Below are 27,552 nucleotides of genomic sequence, written 5' to 3' on the forward strand. Positions count from 1 at the left end.
TCAGTTCCCAGACTGAAAGTCTCCACCATAGGAAACATTAATAAATGAAGACACCACTTGTTCTAAGAGCCAGAAGGCCTCCAAATGGCTCTCAGCACCATTTCTCACTCTACAACGCGTCTAACCATTCATAGGCTTGCTACTGGCAATACTTAGGCAGCCTTTCACTTACATACACTCCAACAAGGGCTGGCTGCCATCTGGGACCACTGCTCTGCTGTCAACTGTAGCTCTGGAGGAAGGAAGCCAACCCATGGCTTCGTGCTTGGCAATTTTAACACATCAGTACAGCTCTGAATACACAAAAATGGAATTTAAAGGCCCTGGAGCTCCACTTCCACCCTATTTTCAATCTTCAGCAGAACTGACAGTCCCTGTGTTGACTCTCCAGGGTCATCCTCAACTGAAGCAAGGTCAGTTTGGTTCGGAGCATGGTTTTCCTTGCCAGCCATGTTTGATAGAAAAGCACAAAACCATCAGTAACTCTTGTTTTCTTGGTTTCCTTATGTGGTGATTAATTGAAAACTGCAAACTTTTACATATATCAGAGTATTGAAAATGCACTAAGGCACAAAAATGAAAGCAGAAGCAAACAGCCCAGCAAGTTAAAGAGTTAATTAGGTAATGGAGTTACTACACAGGGAGGTAGTAACTCAGCAGCTGCAGAAACTGAATTCCTCCAGAATCCAGACAATGTAATGCCCAACATAGCCAAATAACCTTTCCACAACATACCCTCCAGCCCAGACATGCCTTCTAGAATTAAACAAATACGGCAAAAACCCTTCTGGTTTGGCCACTGGCTTTTTGTTGAGACCACCAGCAACTAAGCAAATGGGTGTTCTGGGTTCTGGTACATTGTGATGAATAGCAAAGACAAGAAAGGGGGGAAAAAATCCAAACTGTAGCCTACCCTTTAATGTTATGCAAGAGGAGAGGTACACAAAGAGCTTTTTCCACAACAAAGGTTCTAGCTATGACTGCAAAACCTAGGCACAGTGACTTTGATGAGAATCCCTTGTTATGCCAGGGTTACTAATCACTTCAAAATCAGCAGGAAGGTGGAATGACAATGGTCCTGCCATTTTGTCACACCAGCTAGCAGAATTAACCACCTGGGGAGCCAGCATGCCTCCATTACCTATTTAACTCTTTAATCATCACTTCCAGCACTGTCTGAATTCACAGGAGTGGAAGGCAGTGAGGGTCCCTGGCTACATGTGTGTCTTGGCTCACAGGGGCTGAGTGTGAGCCCTAATTCACTGTGCCAGGTGGCTCATGTTGGTTGCAGGACCAGCATTCAAATGCAAGCATATGTTTTTCATCCTTGTCCCTCTCTTTCCCTACTTTCTTCCCAAATGTGAATTTTACCACCTGCCAAGAAAATGGCTCACTCCAAACTCAAGCCAGAGTGTGATCCAGCATACATGGATAACATGCCAATATAAACAAACCTCTTATGATTAATTAGGATAACCATAAGTATAATACAGGCCACAATACTTATGATTTTTTTTTTTAACTACAGTATTTTTTTCTGGAAAAAAACCTAATCTTTATCTAAACTTTCCAGGCATAGAAATTGACTGCAATCCTTTCTAAAATGTGCCTTATTTGTTGAAAGGATGCTGTATGTAGATATGCTTTAAATCCCAGCTGGACTTGCACGTCTCAGCTAACTGTAGCTTTCTAAAAGCTAAGTGTCTTGTCTGGATTAGTCACGTAGTTTCCACCTATAAGAGACGATTACTTCCAGAGGGTCTTTCAGCCACATCAACACAGCAATCTACCTCTGTTAAGAATCATCTCTGTGAGGGAATCTTTCTCTTTCCATTGGGTACAAAGTCAAATTGAAATTCAGTCAACTTAGATTAAAAGACAACACTTCAGATATCTAATGTTATGTGATAAAAGTCCCTTCCCTCCACTGTTTCTGTTACCAAACTCTTTTTACCAAGTAAAACTTCCCCAAAACATTATCAAATCACCATTTAGTATTGCTTTTACACAGTTTGCTTTCCCAGGCATTAATCTGTCAAGACTAATTTCTAACAGCCATTAAACAACTGAAAATGAAATTATTTTAAGAATTTTTGAGATTAATTGCCTTCTACTCTTTATGACATTCATTCAAAGTTTATAATCTCTTTTGCCTCTTGCAATAATTTAAGGGACAAACCACTGCTGGGAACAGTATGAGTCCCTCCAGCCCCCTATGGATAACAAAAATTCAGAGTTTAAGAGAAATCTTGGACAATAGGAGGAAGAAAAACACACAAACAGCAAGCACTACAGACAATGAGATTTATTGCTCATTTCCCCACTCAGCAAAGCTGTCAATCTGCCACAATCGCAGAAGGGAACTATCTTCAGAAGTTCCACGGCCTCAGTCATCGTGGTAGTTCAGACAACGTGACTAGAGAACTGTGCGTGGTAGGTTGCTGCTACAGAACCGCTGGGAACAAAATCCTTGCTTCCTGACACTCAATTCATGGCAGGATCTAGATTCTGACATTGCTTGGTACAACCTGCTGTCAGCCTCCAACAAAAAATGAGGGTATCCAGTGAGGAATGCTGCTTTTCCTGAGTTCAGATCCCTGTGCAAGAAGCTGCTACTGAGAGGTTCTCACACAGAGCCATCAGAATGAGATAGTGTAGTTTTTCCTTTACTTCATCAATCAGAAATAGCTTTTGTCTTGTGCTTTGAGGCAAAGCCTCCTAGTCAACCTACCAACTATGCTGTTCTCTTACCAGCACTATTAATAGCGTATTTTCCCCTTCTTAATAAAATAATAATAATAATAAAAAAACAGTGAGTCTCTTTCCTTGTGTTTGGTTGCATTTCATCATTCTTGCCACTGCATACTAGAATTTAAGCTGCAAGTCAGCTCTTTTCCAGCTGGTGAGATACGGTTCCTCTTTATGTGCCCGTCCGTTCAGTATAAACAAGCAAAGCTTCTCCAACTCCACCGATCACAAGGCTGTAAACAAAGCATAGCACAAATTTAGCATCAGCAATCCCTCCACTTGATAAAATACCAAATGTCACAATATCAAAGTGAAAGGTATTAATTTGTCTAAACATATTTCATCCTAGTAACAGTACCCCAGGTGATTTTTTTGTTCATGTTGGTAAACAATGGCTTAAATTACAAATGCCTTATTTTACAGATCTCAAAATCCTGCCCTTCCTATACTTTAGGGCTAGTGGTATATAGAAAGTACATAGACAGAGATCTACACAGAAAAGAATTCATCTAGATGTGAGAACAGGTGCATGCTAGCACATTGGCAAGAAGAAAGAAAGAATGGCAGGAGAGTTTGAACCTCTTCAGGTTATTAATGATTCCCTTCACATTTTCTGCTTGTATTCTAGTGTGAAAACTTGCCACCTGACAAGTCAGGAGGGAGACAAAACCCTAGGTTTTAGGGACTAAGGAAATCAGGAAAGAATTTTGTGTTGGGGAGATCCCGTTGGCCTAGCCAGGCCAGTGGAAATTCCTGCATCTGCTGCTTTTTGTGGGGAACCCAGTAGAACAGAACTGCTTGAGCCAAAAAAGCACGAGCATCCAAGAACTTCCCCACAACATAGTGGTGGCACTAATATTTTTTTCTAAGATCCAGGCTAGAAGTAGGGCTCCAAATAAGGATGAATTGTTTTACAAACAAACGATAATTCACTGAAATAAGCTATTTACGCAATAGTTAAAAATCCCCAAGTCTCCTCTGCTATCATAATCAAGAGGAATATGGTAGGACTCAGACTCTTCTCCCCTTTTGTAACAGCATAAAGCTAGATGTACTGATCTTTCATCTTAGCCTCATGGTTTAGCTTATGAAATAGAAAAGCTCCTTAACGAACTCTATAAACAAACCAAACTTTTGTAAGTTCATAGTTAGAGTGTTTTTTTTTTCTTGGAAAAAAAAACCCAACATGTAAAGCTGATGGCTGTCTAGACTTTAATACCATTATATTTACTTAATTCTTAGCTTCAGTGAATCACTTTTAAAAAAATAAAAAATAAAATCGCCTAATTCCCCTTGCTCCTGAAAGGAACTAACATTATATAACAAAAACATAGTATTTTCTAATAATACAGTAAACAGACCTGGAAAGTAGGTGCTGGGGGATAGAGACATGCAGTTCTGGAGACAGTCTACTTTTTGATGTGGAATTACCAAGAAAGAGCAAATGGCAGCTAAGGACACAAGCTTTTCAAAAAGATCTACAACACAAGAGTCTGTCTGCGTCTAATCACTAACAATCTTGAAGCACTTTTCTCTGAAGATTAACCTTCGTGTCTTGCCTAGATTTCACCGCCAGTTATAAACATTCACTCTGCATTAATTCCTTCTGAAGCTAAGGTCAGCTAATGCATGCTACTACCCTAAGGAAAAATCACAATGAATATAACAAGGACTAAACCCAGCAGATTCTTAGAAATGACTCAAAATTTTTCTTTCCATTTTTACTTTCTATGGAAGTGTAGTCTTCTGTTAAATTTTTAACAGAGACTTTAACAGTTTCTTATCTCTGCTACAGAATTCTAAAAGTTAGACCAGTAATTCTGTACAAAAGGTATTAAACTGCACAGCACTGTTCTGTAGAGGGGCATTTGCATCTAAACCATTCTTTAATATCTTATGTTCCATAGTAGACAAAAGAAGAATCTCCTTTTGAAAGATCTGAAATGCCAGGTGTCTGCATGCACGACGCAAAACATGTTCACCAGATTACTGGACCAACAGAAACCATCAGTGTAACCTCAAGATAGAGCAAAGCAAAAACATGGCTAAATGCAGGCCCTTGATTTACATTCAGTTTACCATCTGCAAATCCTCTGGCTTCTGTTTATTATGAGGAGACAGCTAACTGCACTTGCCCATCACTCAGAAATTAACATACAATATAACATTCCACAGTAACACTGGAGCAACACCAAAAAACTCAGTGGTTTAGGATCTCATGAGTACTTTGCAGCTGCTATCATCTAACAAACTGTATTACCAGAGCTTTGCTGACAGCCCAGACTCTGCTGATGCATGGAATTCAAACAATAAATACAAGAAATGGTTATCTTCTTGAATTGCGACAAACAAAACATAAAAGCTGCCTAAGGGTCAAAGCAAAGTTTCTTGCAAAGATGTGAATGTGTTCATTATTTATATCACTGTCAATGCATAAAGGATATGTAGTATGTGTGCAACTGTACGGGCTCATGTATTCATATTCACAGTGGTGCATGGGATTTTTTTTTTTTTTTAGTATACAGTCAGTAAATAAGTATATATTATAAAAGTCTACTCTAGCATGCACACAACAGACCTACACAAACACATGTAAAACATGGTAAGACACAGCAAGTTAATGGCCTGGACCAGGAGAGTTGTAGTTGCACTGGTATTAGTTCAACTAGTTCAGTCCCCTATGCACATAGGCCACAGAAATGTATTCCTAGAGCTAAAGAAAAATACACATTCATTTGAGCATTTGAGATTACATACGCATAACATACATATATGGATGCACACTCACACAACCAAATATGGAGCTAAATTGAAATTCTGCTTTCAGTAACTTCTTTTAACTTCCAAGTAGAAGCTGAAGAAAAGGCAAGAGGAGAAATCACTTGGGAAAATAGAGCAGCATATAAATGGCAGTATCTTAAATCCATTTCATTACATTTCCAAGGACTCCTGGTAGATACTAATTACATAGCTTCAACTGTAATGGTTGCATGGTGGCAGAGGCAATATTCTGTATTTTTACCTTTCCATTCTCAAGGTCACTTTTCAAAACGATTCTTTGCTTCTGGGTGATTAAGGCACAAATACCTTTATATAACCAATAAAATGTCAAATACAGGAAGGAAATGTGTGCTTTTCATTTCTGAAATTCTTTGAGATAATGAAGAAAAGTCAAATACAGTACAAACTGGATTGTGTGTGGTAGGATGGTAATTTTTGAGCTATACAGGGCATAGACATGCACTTATTTACCATACAAAAATGCAAATGGTGTGTCTAGCCATTGAAATCAAAATTTTCCTGATAAGCAGAATGAGTTTTGGAAGAAATTTCCCGGATTGTCAAAGTAAACTGAGAACATGCATCTACAGAGAATAGGCTCGAATTAAGTGTCAGAAGCAGCTTTTACAGACTGGGCCTATAAATCAGGCTATTTGTAAATGAAGTGTCTAAACATGAGAACCCTATTGGGATGTGTTGCCTCTCCACTTTTACTGATTTAAATGAAGGATTCAGTTGCCTATATGATTTTATCAATGTTGGCTTTAGCAATATAGTCTTCTTAGTATTAATAACTGAGAGAAAAGTATGTTTCAAATGGCTTAAAAGTGGCATAAATATTATAAGACCAGAGATTTAGAAACATCTCAGGATATCCTCAGAAACAAATCTGGGGTTAGTGGCACATTAATTCAGAGTCTTGCTACTATTTTAAATATCACAGCTGGAATAAAAATATGCAAATTCCATTTAGCACAAAGCTGAATCTTCAGGGTGACAATCAGACTAGGAAGAAAAAAGGAAGCCTAAAACTTCTGAAAAGCAAACAGATTTTTATTTCCAATAACAAATCTAGCCTTAGAAATACACACTTAACCCTTTTTTAGTTATTTGTATGACAGAACCATTTAGGAGCATCGGCCATGCAGTGGAATTCCCTTTTGCTGGGTGCTGTACAAACAGAACAAAGCCTTGTCTTTCACCAAAGGCGATTGCAGCCTAGACGTTTATATGACTTCCTAAAAATTTCAAGGTAGGTGATTCATAATATGTTAGGACACATGTTACAAAAGACAAACAGAGCTTTGGAAAGAGTTACATATTATTTCATTTTCCTACTTGTATTAATGTATTCAAAGTATACACTGCATGAGGGACTATTCAGAAATTTGAAAGCATTCCTATTGCTTAGAACAACGCTGTTACAAAACCATGACTCAAATGTTTTACTTCCAACTCCGCCACTGATTTATAGTCCAACTTTGAATGGGTCATTTATTTGCCTATTGCATCCATTTATCTAGCTCTAAAATGTGCTGAGTGAATTGTGGTGAGGCTTAACATTCAAAAATTTCTGTGTTCTCCCACAAAGGCAAAAGAAACTCTGTTCCATTTGTATTATTATACTGCATCCCTCATTGCACACCTGGTTCTCCTTACAGGTAAAATATTACTGACACTAATAGAATTTGCCATTTAAAAAATATTTCCACATGAAGCAATGTGTAGAAATTCATTTTTACTATCAAGGAAAAAGCTCATGTAGGCACTTACCAAGAAATTGTTAGTACATTGGCTGTCATGATAAAGAAGAACGGTGATAAGCTAGCAGTGATAACCTGTAAAATTGAAAAGGAAAAAACTTGACATCATAAGTGAAAACTGAAATATTTTTGTTGAAATTAAATTCCTACACATGCAGCCATATTTTGGTTTTTTTATTATTTTATTTTTAACCCTTAGATTGAGTACCTAAAATAGGCAGTCAATGGACTAGAGAAAACCCAGGGAGGCAAACGTACTGCTGAACGTGAAACTGCCACTCCTGCCAAACCTCCCTCTCTACATTAAGTACAGAGAAATACAGGCACCTCCTTCTTCCTCTGGCCAGTAGGAGGCAGGCCAGAAACCGCAGAAAGAGCAAACACACAGGAGAGCAATAGCTGTGCAGCCAGCTGCAGGCACCTAAGAGGCAGAAACCTCTAGGAAGGCACATAGGCTGCTCGTTAGGCTGGGAAATCAGTGAAGATAGTATGACTGTTAAACACTGCAGTTTTATTTTTACTTCCAGAGAACTTAGGATGCAGCAGGGGCAAGGCAGGGAACCAGAGCAAAAAGTCCCTTGTTACCCAGCCCAGCCAGTGTAGCTTGGAAACCTGCTAGCTTTTCTTTGCTGATTGTGGACTAGACTGGGGACAGTAGTCAGGCCTTGGGCTTGAAAAACTTTATATTTCTAAGAAGAATGAAAGCTTGATGTGTGTTTGTGGATGTAGAGAAGACAAAAAAGAACAAGGGTATGGGGTAAGGAAAAGGGTATGGGGTAAAGAAAAGCAATGCAATTTTGGTACATTTATATCCCAAATCTCTCATTATACCAAGCTGTCTACTGAACGGCTCAGAGAAGTTGGTGGCAAATAACTTCACATCCTTACAGCACTGATCCAAGAAACAGCTGGAAATAGCTAGTTCCTGACATACAATGGTTTGTAATATATCTCTGTTTCAACAGCTATGGAGCTACCACATCTGCACTCTGCACTCAGTTTTGGACATTTTGTTGCCAGATGGATAATGTAAAATGGAAGGAGCTCAGAACAGTGACAGAGTCATTAGATGGAGGGATTCATTTTCAGTCAACAGTTAGGATAAGCAATGCCTGTGGGAAAGGAAGACAGTAGTGATTTACAAATGCCTGGGAAACACAAGCATTGAGGAATGTAAGGAACTGTTTAGGATAATACAAAATTGCCTAAGTAAAAAAGATGAAATTAAGAAACAAAACATCTAAATAATTATCAGGAACTATTTCCTAATAGTTGTTTGTCTAGTTGTGTCCCAGGGGAGACACCAGAAATTTCATTACTTAATCCATTAAAGACTTGTTAAAAAAACACTAATACATCTGCAGTAGAGAAGCAAATGCCACTTCAGAGTAAACTCTGCACAGCAGAACTTGGAATAACAGTCTGTTAGTCTATACCCAGTATATTTGTTATGATTACATTTGAAAAGACAGGGCCTGAGGCTGCCTTGAGTGGAACCGCCATAGAATTAAGCACAGCTGATCAGGAAAAGATGTCTATACATCACTCCTCCAGCCCCAGTCAAACAGTTAGCTGGAGAGGAGAGTAGCTGGCAGTAATATGAGGCTGGCAGTGAGAGCACAAAATAGCAGCAAGCCCCATACACAAGCTGTGGTGTTCGGTGGGCACAGCAGAGCTAGAGCCTCCTGAGGCCTCCTTGGGGAGATGCTGTCTACTTTAGGGAGAAGCAGAGATGCACAAAAGGCTTTTTACTTCCTTGACATTACCATACATCATGCCCTGACTGTTCTCTATTTGCCTACGGTACAAGTGCCTTGCACAGGGAATAAGGGAGGAGTTGGATTTGGTCCATAAAGGACACCACAGGACTGCAGATCTACTCCATTCCTGCACAAGAATCAAACTTCTGGTATCAGAACAGCCAATGCATCTCCCAGTATGAACTATTCACCCATCAGACTTAAATTATTTCTGCAGTGCCTATCATAGTAGCATACAACAACACCGGCAGTGTTGAAAAGCTTGAAGCTAATAGACAGTAGAAGTTTCCACTCCAGCAGAAAAAAAAACAACAAAAAACAACAACAACAAAAAAAACAGTGATCTGTATTACTACTACTCCTCTCTCCTCTGCTGTATGCCAGTAAAACATGTATACAAGTAAACCTGTGAATAAATAGATGCACTCAAGAGAAACAGAGGAGAAAGTCAGGTCACCAACAGAGAATTATTCTGCAGAACTCAGAAAGATGATATTGCAGCTGCCCACATTGAGATCACACTTTAGACGGGTTTCATTTGCAGCCAGAGGGAGTAGAAACTCCGAAGAGTGAAACACTAACCATTTGGAAGCTCAATCTGTTATACAGCTTACCTAAATACAGCTCCTATGCTAAGTATCTGTCAGCTCAAATATAGCATTTTGTAAAATAAAAGACTATCTCATTCTTAGCAAGCTAGATCTTCCCCTTGCATATCTTGCAGGAACTATGCTAACCTACACAGAACTATACACCAGTGCAAATGATTGTAGAGTTAATTGTACCGTGCTTATCTTAGGCTAATGCTAATTTAGTATGTAAAAACATTCAATATCCATTATCAAACATATAAATAGAAAGTAATGAACGGTGGCAGCCATAATACCTATAGAGCAATTCTTTTCTTAGAGCTGTTCTCCTGAAAGAAACTCTATTTGAGACATGGCACAAGTTGAAGTTGTCAGCCACTCCATGATATTCATGTTTATTAGAAACATGAGAAGAGGCCAAGAACAGAGGAACAGACATTTTAAAAACTCTCTGAGAATAAGGTTTTATCAAAAACAGTACACCATTCTACTGTGATCATCTCAAACCTTTGCAAAAACACTACTGCAGCCTGTAGCCTTTTAGACTATTACTGCAGAACATTTGTGTATTTGAAAAATTATGTAAGAGTGTCTCAGTGCCAAAGAGAAACAGAATGTGGGTTGGAAGAGCACGTGGAATAAGTGTGTGCAAGAAAAAACAAAAACAAAAGGAAAAAACATTGCTAAAATGGCCATCTTCTCTTGTTTATACAGAAGAGGAACACATTCAAAAATGAAAAACAAATTTTCAGGGAAGTCAACCATATATTTTGTTCCACAGGAACAATCTAAAATCTAAAGACATAGTTCAGAAGCTATTCCTCTTATTACATTTCAGCCTTTACTGAAGTGTAGTAAGTGCACAAGTATTTAGATTAAAAAAAGACACCTACGTTGATGTTTTGAATGTCCTTTAAAAGAAAAAAAAATCATGTTACGTGCAATAATCTCGCTTTCCTCACTTTAAAGGTCACAGTTGTCTTCCAAGGCGTTCAGATGCATTAGGAGAAGGAATAAGCTTTCAAGACAAAGAAAACCAAGTAAAGGGCAAACTAAAGTTGATTATGGCAAAATTTGTTATGGGGCTGAATCATTAAAAGATAGAAATAAAATTTTACTTAGCTATAACCAGTATATTATAAATTAAGTTACCCAAGATTTTGACAGATATTCCACCAAATGATTCGGACTAGACTGGTGAACCCTAACAACCTTAGACACAATAATAGTTCCATTCACTGATTTTTTATGTGCTTAAAACTGCCCATGCAGTACTACAAAAGCTACTTTTAAAGACATTTATGCTGTGAACGTTTCTACAGAATTCTGACACAGCTTTCAGTAATTTAGAAAAAAATCCAGGTGTAGTATCATTTAAGAAAATATTTCCATGAGAGCTGAAATTGTTCCTGAGAAATCGTTTCAAACACCTTGCACAAAAGGGGGAAAAAAAAAAGTTGCTTCCTAAAAATAAACAGTCTAAATTTAATGTGCCACTCTATTGTACTGTGGAAACAATATCCATTTAGAAGGTGCATTTGATTAATACATATTTACCTCAATTTCAAATATTTCTATAGTTCCAATCACTGAATTATTTACAGGTAATTATGTAAGTAAACAAAAATCGTGGTATGACAGACTGCATTTGTTTGTCAACATCTCAAACAGTTCTAGCTCCTTACAAAGTGTGTTTCAGCAGGTAACTGAGGGAAGTAACTACCCTTGTGATAGACAGCTTCATCTGGGATCAGGTCTATGAATAAACAGTTTGCTGATCTCCAGCCCAGGAGAAGAAAGAAGTTTAGAGAAGTGATTACCTCAAGCACAGGGAGAATTGTTGTAGGACTACTGGAGCAAAGACTGGGCCTGAATAGTTAGGTAATGAAACAAAACAGAAGGGGCTTCTTTTTGCAGATTTTCTAACAACAGGGAGAGAACAAAAGCCAGAAAAGAGCAGGCAATACAGCTCTATGGTTTGCTTATGCCACTGGGTAGTGCCTCAAAACAGCAAACCTTTCACAACTTCATACCAGAAGTGGGATTGGACCCACCTAGAAAAGATGATAGAGAGAGAAATATAGACTCATTCATCACTTTAGAAGTTGCTCCATACAGAGGGAAATGACTTGCTCCTGCAAGATATCTGCTCCAGTCTCTGACTAGGGAGTGAAATATTCTGAGAAGGTTCAATAACTGATCATTGTAAGTAGTGAAACTGAAGAAAGTGAGGCCTGAACTGATTTTACATAATGGCTATGAACATGCAACAGCTCTAGTATAGCAGAGGAATTAGGACCATCAAAAATAACTCATCAGGAGCTGATAAGGCCTGAACTGTGAAAGGAATCCCTTAGGAGAAATAAAGTTTGTGTCTGTTTCCTCTGCTGTGAAATGGGCATATACTGCCTGCCTGATATGTGGAGCTTTGGGTAGATAAGTGGACAGAAACCATGGACACACCACAGCCTGACAAAGTACAGTAATGTGGGGGATCTAGAGTATTAACTCACAGGAAGTAGGATGGCCAGAGGTTTCAAACCTTCCGCTTAGGAGAGATTCCCAGATCCAATTCCCCACCAAAAAGGGTGAAAATTTAAGGCAATTCCATCATTACAGGAAGCAAAAACAGGCCCAGAAGCCATATAACATTGCACAATTTCTTTTTTTTTTTTTTTTTTTATCATTTTTTACATTCAACAAACTGCACTGAAGGACAATACAGCACTTAAGTTTGCGATCCAAGGAGAGGTTGGAGTCAATTCCACAGGTGCAGAGCTCACTTCCACATCAGGCTGAAGTACTGGCAGCAAGAACAACGATATTGTCCTTAAAGAGGTGGACACCAGGCTAAGGTTCATAAAGCACAAATATTCTAATGAGTGGAAACATTTGTTGCAATGTAGGAGCAAATCCAGGATGTCAAGTCAACCTTGCACAGGAAAAACGGAGGCATAGGAAAGAATGTTCTCCTTTACATCTATGTTTGTAAATTTGCTTTACCAGTCCATGAGCATAGGGAAGCATCATTCCCACAAGTTTTAAAGAGGCTCCCAAGGAACTTTGTTAGATATGCTACTACACAACCAACACCGTGAATCATCCCCTCTTTCTCCAAATCACACTATAGCTGGATGAGAAAAGAAGTTCCCAATGGAGAGCTAAATGTATTTCATAGAAGGTGTTTTTGGAAAGAAAAAAAAAAGCGCAAGAGACACAGAGTTAAGTGCTGTTAACAGTTCAGACAACAGAAGGAGGAATGCTCAGAGGAGGAAGAAAAATGCTAGGAGGTGAGTGGTGTGTATCCAGAAGGAAAATGTTTTCTAAGAGGGAAAAGGGGTGGTGCGGGAGAGAAACAAAGCAATATTGCAGGGTCAAGTAGAGATATGTTTATAAACTGATAGGTCCCCAGGAGAGCTATGATATCTATGCTTACATTTCACATTCTCTTTTCTGACATAAGTCCTACGCACCATCTCTCTAACCAAGGTTGTCACTGGCTTAGGAGAAAGGTCTCAGGCATGTCCACTTATATTGGAGCCACTGGAGCTGGCAGGAGCTCCCTCTTTGCTACAACCAGAGCATGAAGCTTGTGTTAGTCACAAAAAATCTGGCAGGACCTCTTTGTCCAGGAGTTAAGCTGATGGTCAAGTCAAATGGTTCATGAGCTTCCTGAAGAAGATGGATATCCAGGATGAATCAAGGATGCAGCTGAAATCCCAGATGGCACTGTGGTCATTAGGATATACCAGATACACAGCAGTAGCAAGGAGCAAGCTCTGCTGCCAACAATTCAGGTCAGTGTCTTCATGTCATCAGCATCAGTATGAGTTTGTTGGAAGATAATTAAGACTACAAACATGCAGACAATACACACACAACCAGTGACCTTGGCATTAGTGTGTACAGTCTTGGTGATGACTTGCAATGATGGAATGACACCCTTTTTTATTCTGATAATCCTAGTCTTCTTCCAACAGAAACTCTATGGAAATATATGTTCCACTGATGGGCCCTGACATAACTGAGCCTACCCTTTCTCCAGAAAGTTGCAATACTCTCCTAGACACCTTCAGCCCCAACCAACCAGGCATAGACTGGCCATTATACAGACTTCAGCACTTTCACTGCAGTGATGGCTGCAATGGACTTGTCAATACTGACGCCTCTGGTCCTAGATCTGTACAAACCTGATATAGCCAGCTTCCAAAGGCAATACCAGAAATGAGTATTCTGCCTTTGCAGAACCAGTAGTAACTGATGGTACAAGGCATATACCGAAATTAGGAGCCAACTGTTAGATACTGATGATGTTAAACAAAACCAAAGTAATATTGTTGGCCCATTTGTACTGATAAGGTGCCTCTAGCAATTTAGCCATATATCACTGAGTTGTGACTACAGAGCATTTTTGCCTCTTCCTAGAGACTCTCACCCTCTCTTGCTCTTCTCCAAGCTTGCTGAAACGTTTCAGTGCAACAAAGTCAGCATGAAGGCTGACAGTAAGGAAAACATTGACCCTTCACAGAAACCTGCGTGGGGGTCCTTGAGATGACTATGCAGACAAAAATCAGGGCAGGCCAAGTGCTGAGGTACAGGTGCCAACTCCAGAAGTGCCTGCCTGATGGTATGTAAAAGAAATGAAACCTGACCACTCCAAACACAACACAATCCTTCAGAAAGGAAACAGATAGGGCATTCCAGCTGGGGGTACCTTCACTGCACCAAGAGGAACGACCTATTGGAGGAAGATAAACCTGGCTAGAGACACTACAAGGTAAATTGGCTACTTCCTCTGTGCGTTTTATTGCTGTAACTGTTAGGGCTGCAATCCATTCCTGAGTTCCACTATTGCCAGCCAAGTCTCAAGCATCTGTTATTTCTTAGGCCAGACAGTGACATTAATATCCAGTCCCAACTGAGCTTGTCCACACCTCTGTTAGAGACAGAAATCTAGTCAAGAGCTCCTGACACCTTCTCAGTGTCTTGGAAAAGGATTTCCTAAGCACTAATCCTCATCAGTCCTAATCCTCTCAAGGATAAGAATTAGTGCACCCGAATTTAGTACAAAAGATTTACAATAGGCATTTAAAAAACAAATAAAAAAACCCAAAACGCTTTATAAAGAATGAAGCAAAAATGTAGATTCTTCAGAGAATTATTTGCTGAAGGACCTTAAGAACATGCAAAACCAAAGTTGGTCCAGCTTCCCAATTAGATCTACTTCTGAACATATAACGTAAGAAAATTCTGGTAAAAGTATGACTCCTGAAGAAAATGACTTAAGGACAGGAGACAGCAATGGCATCCTAAGAGCTCACAGATCTTGACTGAGCAGATACTTGAATCCTGGGAGATACAGAAATGTTGGATCAGCATTCTTCACTGCCTTGCCTCCTCCACAGACCAGAGTTGCGACTACCCACAGACCCTGTGGTGCCAATTCTCAAATAGTTCAAACTAGTCAGTTCTAAGTAGACAAATAAGTCATTTTGTCATTTTGACAAAAATATATTGGATCCCTTCCATTCCTGATGTTGTGATTACCTGAATTACATGGAAAGGTTTTCAAATTGCAAAATTTGGGTCTAGATTTTGAATATCTAACATTTCCATGGTATTCAGGGACATACTGTTTATATAGTCAAGAACAGATCTGGATATTTCCAAAATTTAGATTTTGATTTAATCTTCCCATCTAGAATGGAAAGATATGGGGGGATTTAGTCCAGACAACTGATTTTTTAGTATTATAACCACACTTTTATATACTCTAGAAAAAGTATATTTCTTCTGATTCACTCTTATACTGCTAGACGGTTAAATGCTGTGGTTCGTGTTGTCAGTGAACACAAAATACTTCATGGAAATTTACCTTAGTTTGTGTGCACAGAGCCAACTCATTCAACCTCACTTCCCCAAACTGCCAAAACCTCTGTCCTTACAAAAAATAATATTTTTTTCCAAAGACTATTTTGAAACAGCTCATCAAGTTCACTCACTGTTCAAAATAAATCATCCTATTTATCATCAGGTCACCTTCTCAAAACATCAGGAAAAAGCTTCTGTTGTACGTAACCTTTGTTTTCATTCTACTGTTGAAATTAAAGCAATGTCAGGCTTTTTATAGCCATATTTGTTTTGTCCTTCTTCTGTGTGTTTTAACCAGCTGCTAAGATAATCAGCAAAAATTGCCAGGGAAATGGATCACTGTTAGTGCCACTGAAAACAGCTAAATCAAGATAATCTAGTACTACCACAAAGACAAAAATCAGCAGCAATGTATTTTCTTTTGTTTCTTCAGGGAAAGCTACTGAAATAATTTTCCAGATTTCAGGAGTTACATCTTTTATGTGTGTGTATACACACATACACACACTCAAATATAAAACATTGTCAGGTATAGAGATTTAACAAAAATCGAACAAACAGAATCAGAACAGGAAAAAATGAAGAATTTACCTTTTGATGCCATCATCTCTATTCATTAATTCACATGAATTTTCCAGACTATTAACACCATTCCTCATTGTTTACATATACTTTTCATTTCATCTGGACTACAAGCCACTTCTATTTAGCTCTCCTCTGCTTTGCTACATCCAAATTTAATGCAACCAAGCATTGCCAAATGGGAAACTTCTTTGCACCTAAGCAGGACTATATTGATCCAGAGAGATCCATGAGCTACAGAAACAGATGAACAAGGCCATGACTCTGATGGCCAGGAACATCCAAAACAAGAACACTGTGGGACCTGGACGCCCTCTGTGTAAACCCTGACTAGAATGGCCCACTGTACACTGACAAGCCCTTCTGAAATTACAAGCTTCGAGAGAAGATCTTTGCAGATTAGATGCCGACTGTAAAGTTTCACCAACAGCATAAAGCCAGCACGGCAAGAAACATCTGACAAGCACCAGTAAGCTTCCTGACTATGGAGGGCTGTTACAGGCACTGCAAATTTTATCTGGGCAGAACAGGGAGTGGAACAAGTCTCCCTGCTGAAGACGACAAACATGGTACAGATCCTTTCTCACAAAGATAGGATGGAACTAAAGTAATGCCATCTGGAATGTTTGTGAATATGGCACGGAAGAACCAAAGATGAAGAAAAAACCCCAAACCCACTATTTTATTCCCATGGTCATCAGCCAAAATAAAGCACTAATAGCTGCACATACTGTCCATGGAAGATTTCCTCACTTGTTCTCTCCAACCCTATAAAGTGCCTGAATGAATCCTTCAGAGAAAATCAGACAAAAATATCAGACTAGCATTCCCTATTTAATTTCAGATCTTAAAAAAAAAAAAAAAAAAGGGGGGGGGGGGGAAAGGAAAAAAAAAGTCCCTGGAAGCTTTCAAGCATACTGCTTATTATAATAAGAAGGCTGCAATCTGGATCATTTCTAGAAGCCTGAACACTAACTACTGGCTCCTTGTAAACAATGTTTGAAGTGCTGAAGTCGATCTTTGGTTAAGAGATACAGCAACTGAGGGCAAAATTTCTTTACCCCACTCTTCCTGTAAAGCCTCCTTCCCCTAGATATCAACTCAGCTGTACTGATCAAAACACTGAAAGGACCCATGAGAGATTTTACTTCATTCTGAGGGTCTGCTGTTATGAGTCCAGTCAAAAGGAAAGACAAAATATGCTGCTTAACTGCTTCAGGTGATAGAGGAGCCCCTTGAACGAGCAGAACTAAATAAATCCACTGACAAGGAAGGATTTAAAGTATAGTCAGCTTTTTGTAAGGAGAAAGAAGGTGGGGGGGGGGAAAAGAATCTTTAGCCTTGAAACAAAAAAAAAAAAAAAAACAAAAAAAAAAGGCCCTTCCAAATGGAAACAGCAATGCTGTGATCCTGCCTGCAAAGCAGAGCAGCCCGAACAAGGGAAACCAACAATTCAAAGTGAAACGTGTTAGAAAAGGAGGGAAAGCAAAACAGGTTTTGCTCTCAGTTCTGCTTACTAATTTAAAGGTAATTTGAACATGTCTACCTGCTCTGCCCTCACAGTCTGAACAAAGTGCTGACATGCCCCAAGGGTTTTCATTCCCTGACAGACTTAATTGGAGACCGATACAGTCACCTTTTCAGCACACACCACAGCATGAATTTAGCAGGCGGTGCACTGAATTCATGTATTAGAGCAGTTAGGTGTACTTTGCTCACAGAACGTGGACTCTGCTCACCTTTACTGCAGCTGTTTGATGAGCAAAAAGGAAGAATGAACCTTTTTAACCCCCCACATCCCTGATCAAGAAGTGTATGGAACCGGGCAAAATTATTACTTAAATGACAGTCTGGTGCTGCTGGCACCATGGCAATGGTGACACAGTCAGCAACTTCATGATCTACACAGTTTAGATCCAGCCACTCAGCAGTTTTACCCGCTGCTATAAATTTTGGACCATTTCTTTCATATTTGCTTAAGTGCCTGCACAGGTCTCAGCTTCCCTGGAGTACACTGTCCTTAGAGGAGGTTTAGTCACTGTCTTCTGCCTTGCCCTTATATTTTAATTCTAAATTTTGAGCATTATTAGAATCACAATGGCAAATTCAAACGGTTCTTTAAGCATACAATTAGCTTCATGTACTATAACCTGAAATCAGCCAGTGTCTAAATATACCCTGGCAGTCAAACGTCTAGTGAGAATGATAAAACTTAGTCCTAGTGTAAATAAATCTATTTTATTTATATAACAATTAACTTCTAGTCCAACTTAGAATCAGCTACATGATGCATATAAAACAAACAAATAAAAAAAAGTATGAAAAGAAGAAAGGCAGGAGAGTTGATTAAATGACAAACAAAAGCAAAATAAGCAGCCTGCCTTCTAAAACATTTTCAGAACAGAGGCAGTATGCGTGCTCAACTCCAGCAAAATCAGACGTTTTAAGGGTGTAGGGTTTTTTTTTTTTAACCACACTGATACCCAGAGTAAAAATCTGTATCTCACAGGAAGTGTTTCTATTTATTACCTTTTCAATTGCTACAAGAAAGCAGATTTCTTAAGTATCTCCAGTATGATTTTAGAAGACAGATTCCTCTGCAAGTCTATGCCTAGATGCATGTACACAGTTCCAATAGTTAGGGAATTAGATAAACATCCTCTATTTCCGATCACATTTATGAAGATTTCAGCATTGTTTTTTGAACATTCTTTTTATTCTTGGATCTGACGAGTAAACCCACACACCCATGACCCTGATGCTGCAAGTGCTCCCAGGGCAAAACTGAAGCAATAGGTGATTTTATCAGCTTTCATAAACTCATTCAGAATCCAGTCCTATCAGATTAATACATTGCCGAGGACATGATAAAGTGATAGATTTTTGTTTTGTTTTGTTTTTATTTTTTTAAAGAAGAACCTGGAATATCATGTGAATGCCAAAAGAAATACTGAATTGCTGGCTAACTTCACCATTCTTTTATTCCTTATAAGGCAGAGGTGGCCAAGCTATTTTCCTTGAACTGTATGCATCTCATTAGGAGTTCAGCTGTGGGAGAAAATGAGCCACCTGCAGATACTGAAGTTGTCATTACCAGGTCATCCTGGAACATAGCTATATGCCCAGCCCTATCCTACAATTGGAAGGGACTCTCAGCCATATAAGGACAACTCTCCTCTTATTAGAAATACAGTGATACTGTGCTCTTATTTATAATGAATGATTAGAGAGAAAAAAAAAAAGACAAGACATCTTCTCTTCAGAAAGGTCTACATCCATCAAGGTACAAATATATACCAATATATACATACATATACAATCAGCAGATTATATATATATATATATATATATATATATATATATTTATTTATATAGTGTACAACTATATAATATGCATTACTGCTGAATTATGACTAGAATATTCAACGCATCATAACTCATTCTTAATTTTTTGCAAGGAATGAAAGATACCTTGAAACCTTTAAAAAAGAAAATTCTTTTGCCACTTGTAAAACACTAGATTTGGTTTAAATTTATGGTAGCTATTTCTTTTTGAACATCAAGTAACCACTCCACCCAACCTTCACTCAAACACAAATATCAAATGTCCTGTCATAATAAAGAGAAAGCCAAAACAAGAAGCATGTACTTTCTGCTACTGGAGATAGTAGCCAAAACATACATTTCTCCTTCCTATGACTAATAGGGTAGCTAGTAAAGTGCTACCGAGCTTCAGCCTATAAAATGTAATGTGGTTACAGTGCAGAATTCAATTTTAACCATGCTTCAGTTCATATTTAAATATTTCTTTTAAATGTGACCACTATAAACGTAATCCAGATACAAATATTCCTCTGGCTATTCAGCTTCTGCATTGAAGAGGAAAAGAGAAAACCTTGTCAATTCATGTAACTTCTCCCCAAACATACTTTGCTGATATAAATCACTATCAATCATGATTCTAACAGGTGCACATACATACTCCAGATTAATAGCATCTGTTTAGCTGAAGCTCTGAAAATGAGAGGCAGAATCGATTCAGCAGCTGAAGTCTTGTCAAATAAGGAAAACAAAGGTCATTTGAGGAGAGAGAAGAGAAGGCTTCATTAGGCCAAGTAACTTCGATTCTGCCAGGAAGTGTATTTTTTTTTTTTTTTTTTTTTGTGTGTGTGGTGGTGGGTTTTTTTTTTTTTGTTTTTTTCCCCATTCCTACTGTTACAAGATCGATTGTTGAATCACGTAAATTTGACCAAAAGGTAAAATATTTTTGTATTTCCAGATTATATCAAACTTAAGTCACAAAGTCTCCTACCTCCTGTAACTGCTTCATGCAGCATCCAGCAAGGAGCGTTCTGCACAACCATACTTCTCTGTCATTCCACCCTATCAAGGAATCACTTTTCCTTAAACTGTCTCACTACCACAAAAGCCTTAAACTGCTCCTGACATTTTAGTCTCTCCTCTGAGCTCAGAAGTTGGCAGGGCAATGCAATTCATCTTGTTGTTCTCATTTCATGAATTATTAAATATTTGTATAGTGGAGTAAGTATTCATTGAACAACAGCATTAACAGCAGCAAAGTGTTCCACAGACACTCCTTTACTGGAATGGACAAAAGTGTGTGTTTGCTCAAGTACTGGCTAGTACCAGAGACATCAGGAGAATTTAAGATCCTCCCATAACATCGATGGTCTGCAACCCAGGTACACATCAGACAAAAGAAGGGATTCGCATCTTTGCCTTAACTAATAGAGAACTTAGATCCCATGGCATGCAGTTTATTAGACTTTCCACTTCTATTTAAGATTTACATATGTCTGCTTTTGCAAAATTACTAGGAACACCACCACTGAAACCTTTTGAGCAGATCCCAGTTCACATAAAATATAAACCTCTCTCCTTAGTCAATTTTCCTAGTATTTCTTACATTCAACATCCTGAATTTTCCTGGTCAGTAACACAGTATACTATGCTAAAGAATTATTTCTTCTATCTGATTTGAAACATATTACTTTTGAGTTTGGGGGAGTGGCCAGCTGTTCCAGTGCTCTGCTGCAGTAAATACTGCAGTAAAATAGTCTTCACATTATGTTAAAAGCTCGTCAACAGCTAGCCTTTTGGCACTCCAAATTATTCTTCACCTCATCTAACCCTTATGAGATTAGATTATGAAATAGTGATTACTATAAGGAGACAGAGGAGCCTGATAACCCTAGTAAGAAAACCATATTTTTCAGTGTCACCCTTTGGGGTTAGAGCCAAGGCACTGACAGTTTGCTACATAGTTCTGCAGACTCCTTGGGAAGGACTGAGTTCAGCACCTGCCTGTGGCTATCTTCCTAAGTACCAGATACTAGTGGGTGAGCCAGTATCCAGATCAGGCAGGTACTGTACTGGGGCTATTGTAACAGCCGACCTTATAGCACCAGGATCTTTGAAAAAAACATGAGATGAGGAAGCAAGCACCTCACAGGTGGACCATGACATCCCACAGAAGTGACAGCTGACATCCAGGAAAAAAAAAGATTGTTCCAACAGGCAGAGCACAGAGTTCTTTTCAGTTTCAGTCCATAAAGAACAGGCAAACTGGCTTGTCTTGAATACATCAGCATTGTGGTGGAAGACAATACCTTTTAAGAGTAGATGGCTTAGCAGCCATACATCTATATACATCTATACATCTATACTATGTCCCCCAATTTCAGAGTTCTTAGCACAGTCCAAATTAACTAGAATCTAATAGTTTCAGTCATTTTCAGTTTGTTCTCTCCTGAAGTGCGAGAGAATATAGTTCAAGGGACAATGACTTCTGAAAGAGAACTTCACCAATGAGGTGAATAAGGCAAAACATGGGGGAAAAGGCAGATATGTTACAAACTAAAAGTCAACATGTTTCCATGTACCCCTAACAACTCAACATCTTTTCAAATGCTAGATTGACATTCAATCCAAAGTCATGCGCTTAGGTATTGCCCTACACCAGGAAACATCATAACAAAGTAGAAGACTGAGCAGAAAAATCCCCTGAGCAACCTAGGAAACCTATGGTAAATTTTTCTTTTTTTTTCCTCCTAATTGGACTTGCTCTCTGCTATGTAGTTGGAAAACACTATGCTTTATACTTTATTTACATTCTCACTACATCAGATATATCTTGATCACTCAACACTAAGAGCTATCAGATGTGCAGTGAAGCTAACATTCTTCGCCAACCACTCCCCAACCTCAAGCAAGAATGCATCCAGCAAGTATTACCAAATGCTGTGTGTGATCTCTGCCAAGACAAAGGATGGGATCCATATTCCTACTGACTTCTTCAACCTGGACCCTGATATGCCTGTTGACATTACTGGCTCACCTTGGTAAAAAGCACAGTACTGTCCACAAATCCTCACATAGATACCACGTAGATGAACACTATCCAGCTATGTGCTCTGAAGTCACCTCTGCAACTGGCTTAAACACCCAAGATGTGCTGTAGCCCATGGTGCCAGAACTGACCAAATCTCGGGGATGCTGCATATACTCCTGATGACTGCTCTCTGCACGCTAAATTGCCTGGTCTCAGGCTGAACTGTATAGACTAAGACCATTACCGGTTCAAGATCAAAGAGTTTGAGTGCATTTTCAAATGTTGTCTTGTTCTCAGTATCACTGCTGTAAGTGAACAGACCCCAAGCATGCTGCTTTACTTGTACACGAATAGCAAAAATGTGACTGAGAAGCATTCAAGAATATTGGTAGAATCAGTGAGGATATCTAGTTTAAGGAGGAATATTTTAGTTGTAAGAAGAAATAATGCCCTTTTTCCATTGTTACAATCTGTAGAAAACCTGAAGTCTTTATATTCCTAGTCAACCAAATCAGATGCAAAACACTTTTCTGTCATGTCTCTAAAACTCATTACTCTGTGGGGGATATCACTAGTATCAAAAATAGCATAGGAAACTTGGGGATGTGTAATCAAGTATTTTTGAAAAATCAGTTAGTAAAAATAGCAAGTTTCCATCAACCTCTTTCCCGCATGACACTTACTGTTTTGGTATTTCTGTGAACGTATGAAGTCCATTTCCTATTGTATTTCCCAACTCATGCCTCCTTGGGGAAAACCGACTTCATAAACAAACAATTCCCAGCCCAGATAACTAAATCTCTCGACTGATCCTTTTCCATACAACCCAATAATAACAGAACCACAGTCTCTGCATTGCCACTTTCTGGCGTGTTTATGCTACTTTAGCAATGATGTAATGGAAAGAAATTGACATATTTTTGTTACGCTAAGGACTGCGAGGAAGAACTGGTATTCTTTAAGGTTTTAATTTTCCATTCAAAAACAAAAGCTTGTCCAGGGCTTTCTAACCATTCACTGTTACAAAAGGTCAAAATATTCCATCAGAAACCTTAAAAATGTGGTACTTTTAAAAATGTTAATATAGTTAATCCATTTTGAGTAATTCCTTTGAGCAATGTCACAAGGTTAAAGAGTTAGCTCTGTGGGCCTCAGCCGTTCACAGGCTTTAACGGATGAGACTACAGGGACAGAAGAGATTACAGACTCCCTGGTCTCCCATTATCTGGGAAAGAAGAAGGGAACCTCTGCAATACGAACTGTTTCCTCCTGCACCCTAGGACAACAATTCATCATGAGACACGGAGAGAAAACTAGACTCTGCCCCATTCCTCTCCATGCTAGCCATGAATAGGAATAGAGTAACTTGCAGGTCACATCTCAGGAAATTGTTCAAAGCCTACGTAAGTCTCAAGCATCATCTTTCAGGGACAGGACATACATCAGTATGTCTGATAAGTATGTATACATTGGAGACATAAGTCACTCAGTCTGCCTCCCTCAGAGCCCTATAGCCGTTTGCCAACCAGCGGTTAGAAGTCATAATCTAATCCTTAGATAACTGTAGAGAGAGGGATTTAGAAATGAATGCATATGTAATTTTAGACAGATTGCTTCCAAGTTGGGGAGGAGAGGAAGAGAGAGGCAGGGTAGACCCATTTGAGACAGCCATGTCTGACTAGCATGAGAAATGTCTGAAGAAAGCAACTCAGCATGTATCAGAGAGGTCAATGATCAGGCTCAAGATTTGTGAGACAATCTGGAGATACTTCACCCATGAAGGGTTTTAAACAGTAAAAGGGCAGCTGGCAATCCAGAAAAGAACAAGGAATCAGCAAAGGAGTAGAATGTGGCTGAGTTTGGCCATTTTTGGAATCCAAGATGTGGCTAACTTTGAAAACTTCTACATTAGTTTGTTATAGTACATGTGGCGCCTCCATACAAATTTGGCATTGAAATCAGTACATTAGGAATGAAAACTATTTCCAAACCAATCTTGATTCTTTTGTCTTGTCTCACTTATGATTCACCTCTCAGCCTCAGTTCTCCATATATAACTCCAGGAGAATAAATAAAAACATAGGAGGGTAGGAATCTATTATGCAGATGAACCAATGAACCTGCTTCCCCTGCAATTTAAAGATCTGTTAGATTTGACAAAATCTATCTTTAAATTGTAATTCTCTGGTGTCAAATATACAAAGATAGAGGTAGCTTGCACAGGTGAGGGTGAAAAAGCACCTTCCAAAGACATACTCCAAGCTGGCAGATCAGTAGTAATCTCCATGTTCCAGAGAACATCAATACCAAATGCTTTTTAAATGGTTATCAGGATAGAGAGTAAACAAACCAATTCAGAGCATCTCTTTGTGCTTAACTTATTAATACTCATTGAGACTGGAAAAGGAATGTATTTTTATCGAGCACAAAAGAAAATTGTGCAATGCTACTACCCCAACTGGCAACAGATAAAGTTATCTACTTACTTGTATAACTATGGCACGGCCAAAAGCTGGGTGGCTGTTATTTTCAGCAGATACATAATTGTTGGCAGCCCTATGCAACATCTGTTAATATACATATTAAAACTATTATCAAGAGTCTCAAGATCTCCAGTAAGTCTCAGCTATTTTTACAAGACAGCATCCGTATTAAATTATATGAGTACCCCTAGGAACATGTGCTACTTAGCTTAGTGGTCATGTAGCACACAGGGGAGTTGTTATGGAGACTGATGTCTTCCCTGCAATTCTAGGCTGTAATTAGTGTTGGATGCTACAACGCAACTATCAAGCTGTCTCCATGGTAACTAGCAGAAAACCTATACTTTTAAGGTTTTAGCAACTGGTATTTTTTATAGACTGTTAAGATGTATTTAAGAGCACACTGATTGCCTTATTTGCTTGTCAAGTTCAGCTGAGAAACACATTCTGTCTTCCAAGGTATTTACATAGTCCCTATGGTGATTGACAAGAATCAATTACATGTGTCAAGAATAAAGCATGTCCTGCATTTCATAGAATGAGGGCCACAAATGAGTGAGGATTTTTCATTCTTATTTATGCATATACATAAAAGTACACAATTATGGTGGGTAGATGGAAGAAGTTTACTTAATTTTTACCTTTAAATTCCTTCTCAGCGTATGTGAAAGCTGTAGGGTTTAAAAAATCTCTCTCTCAGGTTAGAGATGTATTTAAACCATCTCTGTGCCACAGCAAGCATGCACCAGCAGAGCCTCATCAGTTCTGGTGCACAATTCTCCCTCTCTTCCAGGGCTTTGGCACGCATCTGCACAGTTTTTTCAGGTCAGAAACAGAGATCTTGAGACAGTCTTACATGCTGTGCAGAAGACTTGCCAAATGAAAATATACTGTATTTATGAAACTCCAGTGGGAGTTTATGACATTCTTGTATTAAGTTTTATGAGGTCCAAGCCAAGGAAGCAATGTGATTTTCAGCCAAAAATCTCACTGTCACTTCTGTCTGAGTATACCAACACACTACTTGAAATTGCAATACAACTGAATGGGCAAGTGCCAGAAAATAAAATACATTCTTGTTGTGGTTACGATATAGGCATCTCTTCCACTGAGGTAGCGGTACAAAAGAGCCACTCACTTCAGAAGGTGCCAATGGCAAGACTCTCTTACAATGGCATCTATTTCTGCAAGTAAGTGCTTTTCGGTGAAAGTAAGGCACTGAGTCTGAACTGGTCCTATTTCTAGTTTTTGAGAGGGATATCATCCACATCTTTGAGCTGAAATGAAGATGAATCTAGCCTATCCTTTCTCCTCAAGACATCATACAGACCTAAGAACCAGATACACAGACACAAACTGGAGACCACAAGAGGTATTCTAATAGCTGTTATATATGTTGGGGGAAGGCTAAAACTCCTGGGGTATAAATACACTGGGCTAGAGTTAGTTGCATATAATCTGGAGGTAAAATAGTCTTTCAGAAGCTCTTGCAAAAGCATGTTTGCAATCTCCGGCAGCCAGCAAAAAAACACAGGGTGACTTGGGACAAACACTTCGGAAATTAACAAATAAGGAACCAAAGCAGCTGTCAGGAGATGCTTTTACATACCAGACAGCTGCTAACACTACTCAGACACACCAGAGATTGCATAAGGCTGCACAGGAATGCTGTAGAGAAGACCTGCATATTCCTGTTAAAATTAAACTAAATTTTCTTCAATGTATAAGAACCAGTGAAAAAGTCAATGCAACCTGATTCTAGTTATCCAACTTCACTTCATCAGAGGGAGGAAGAAAGAGAATACAAAATCCACTTTCCACTGTCTGTCCTATTTATTCTTCCTCTTTGTAATAAGCTGTCTCAATAGGTTCCTACCAGAAACAAACCGCTGCAAATTTTATTAGGATAACACTACATATGACACAGGAGTATGTATTCATAAGTAACCAGTATCTTGCTGAAGAAAAGTTATGAAATGTCATTGTTTCCTTCTATTCATGATTTCAATTACTTCTGCTGTCTAATTTCTAGAGAATCTAACAGGTTTCATAACCAGATATGGATTAGCAGCCATAACAAACTCACTAACTGCACTGTTTGAGCTCATTAATGTTCTCACCAGATGCTTCTGTCTATATATATGAGCATCTCCAGTTTTTCCTTCTAGTACATGACCTGTGATACTAGCATCGCTTTCAAATTAAAGCAAGAAATCAAAACACAGCTTCAAATTCTTGCTCTTCTGGAGATTAAGTGTATGCAAGGCTATGACAATTCCACATTTATTGGGCTTCTTAAAAGCAAATTTTGTTTTACAGATCACTTTAGCATTTTTGGCATTTCTTGTGTGTCTATACAAATATGACTAATGCACAGGCTATTTGCTTTCACAGCAAAAGTGTTGAGTATATTTGTCATTATAAATATCACACAGGGCTATACAAACAGATGAAATCTGGACTTTTTCTGTGCACAGAGCCAAGCTTTGACACCAAAGCTGTCAAAAAATAATTACAAAATAAGAACTTAAAAACCTCATACAATGACCAAGTTTCTGCAGCCGAAGTAAGTACCATAAAAGCAAGTTATGACCCAGCTCTAGTTTTTAAGTGAATGAAAAA

The 27,552-nt window shown here is 38.7% G+C and overlaps 1 protein-coding gene across 4 annotated transcripts in view; it reads right to left on the reverse strand.

Moving 5' to 3' along the window:
• Nucleotides 1-2,290: 2,290 nt before the first annotated feature.
• TMEM241 (transmembrane protein 241) overlaps nucleotides 2,291-27,552 on the reverse strand; it is a 60,743-nt gene continuing 35,481 nt past the window's right edge. For 2 of the 4 annotated variants that reach the window (XM_062568134.1, XM_062568133.1), the window contains exons 14-15: nucleotides 7,303-7,367; nucleotides 2,291-2,981 (exon numbers count right to left, since the gene is read on the reverse strand). In XM_062568134.1, coding sequence (XP_062424118.1) covers nucleotides 2,921-2,981; nucleotides 7,303-7,367 — 126 coding nt within the window. In that variant the 3' untranslated portion in view covers nucleotides 2,291-2,920. Of the gene's footprint in view, nucleotides 2,982-5,536; nucleotides 5,603-7,302; nucleotides 7,368-27,552 lie in introns of all 4 variants that reach the window. The other 2 variants (XM_062568136.1, XM_062568137.1) reach the window with 2 other exon arrangements.

Source organism: Rhea pennata, chromosome 2, assembly GCF_028389875.1.
Source record: "Rhea pennata isolate bPtePen1 chromosome 2, bPtePen1.pri, whole genome shotgun sequence".
In the NCBI taxonomy this organism is placed as follows: domain Eukaryota; kingdom Metazoa; phylum Chordata; class Aves; order Rheiformes; family Rheidae; genus Rhea; species Rhea pennata.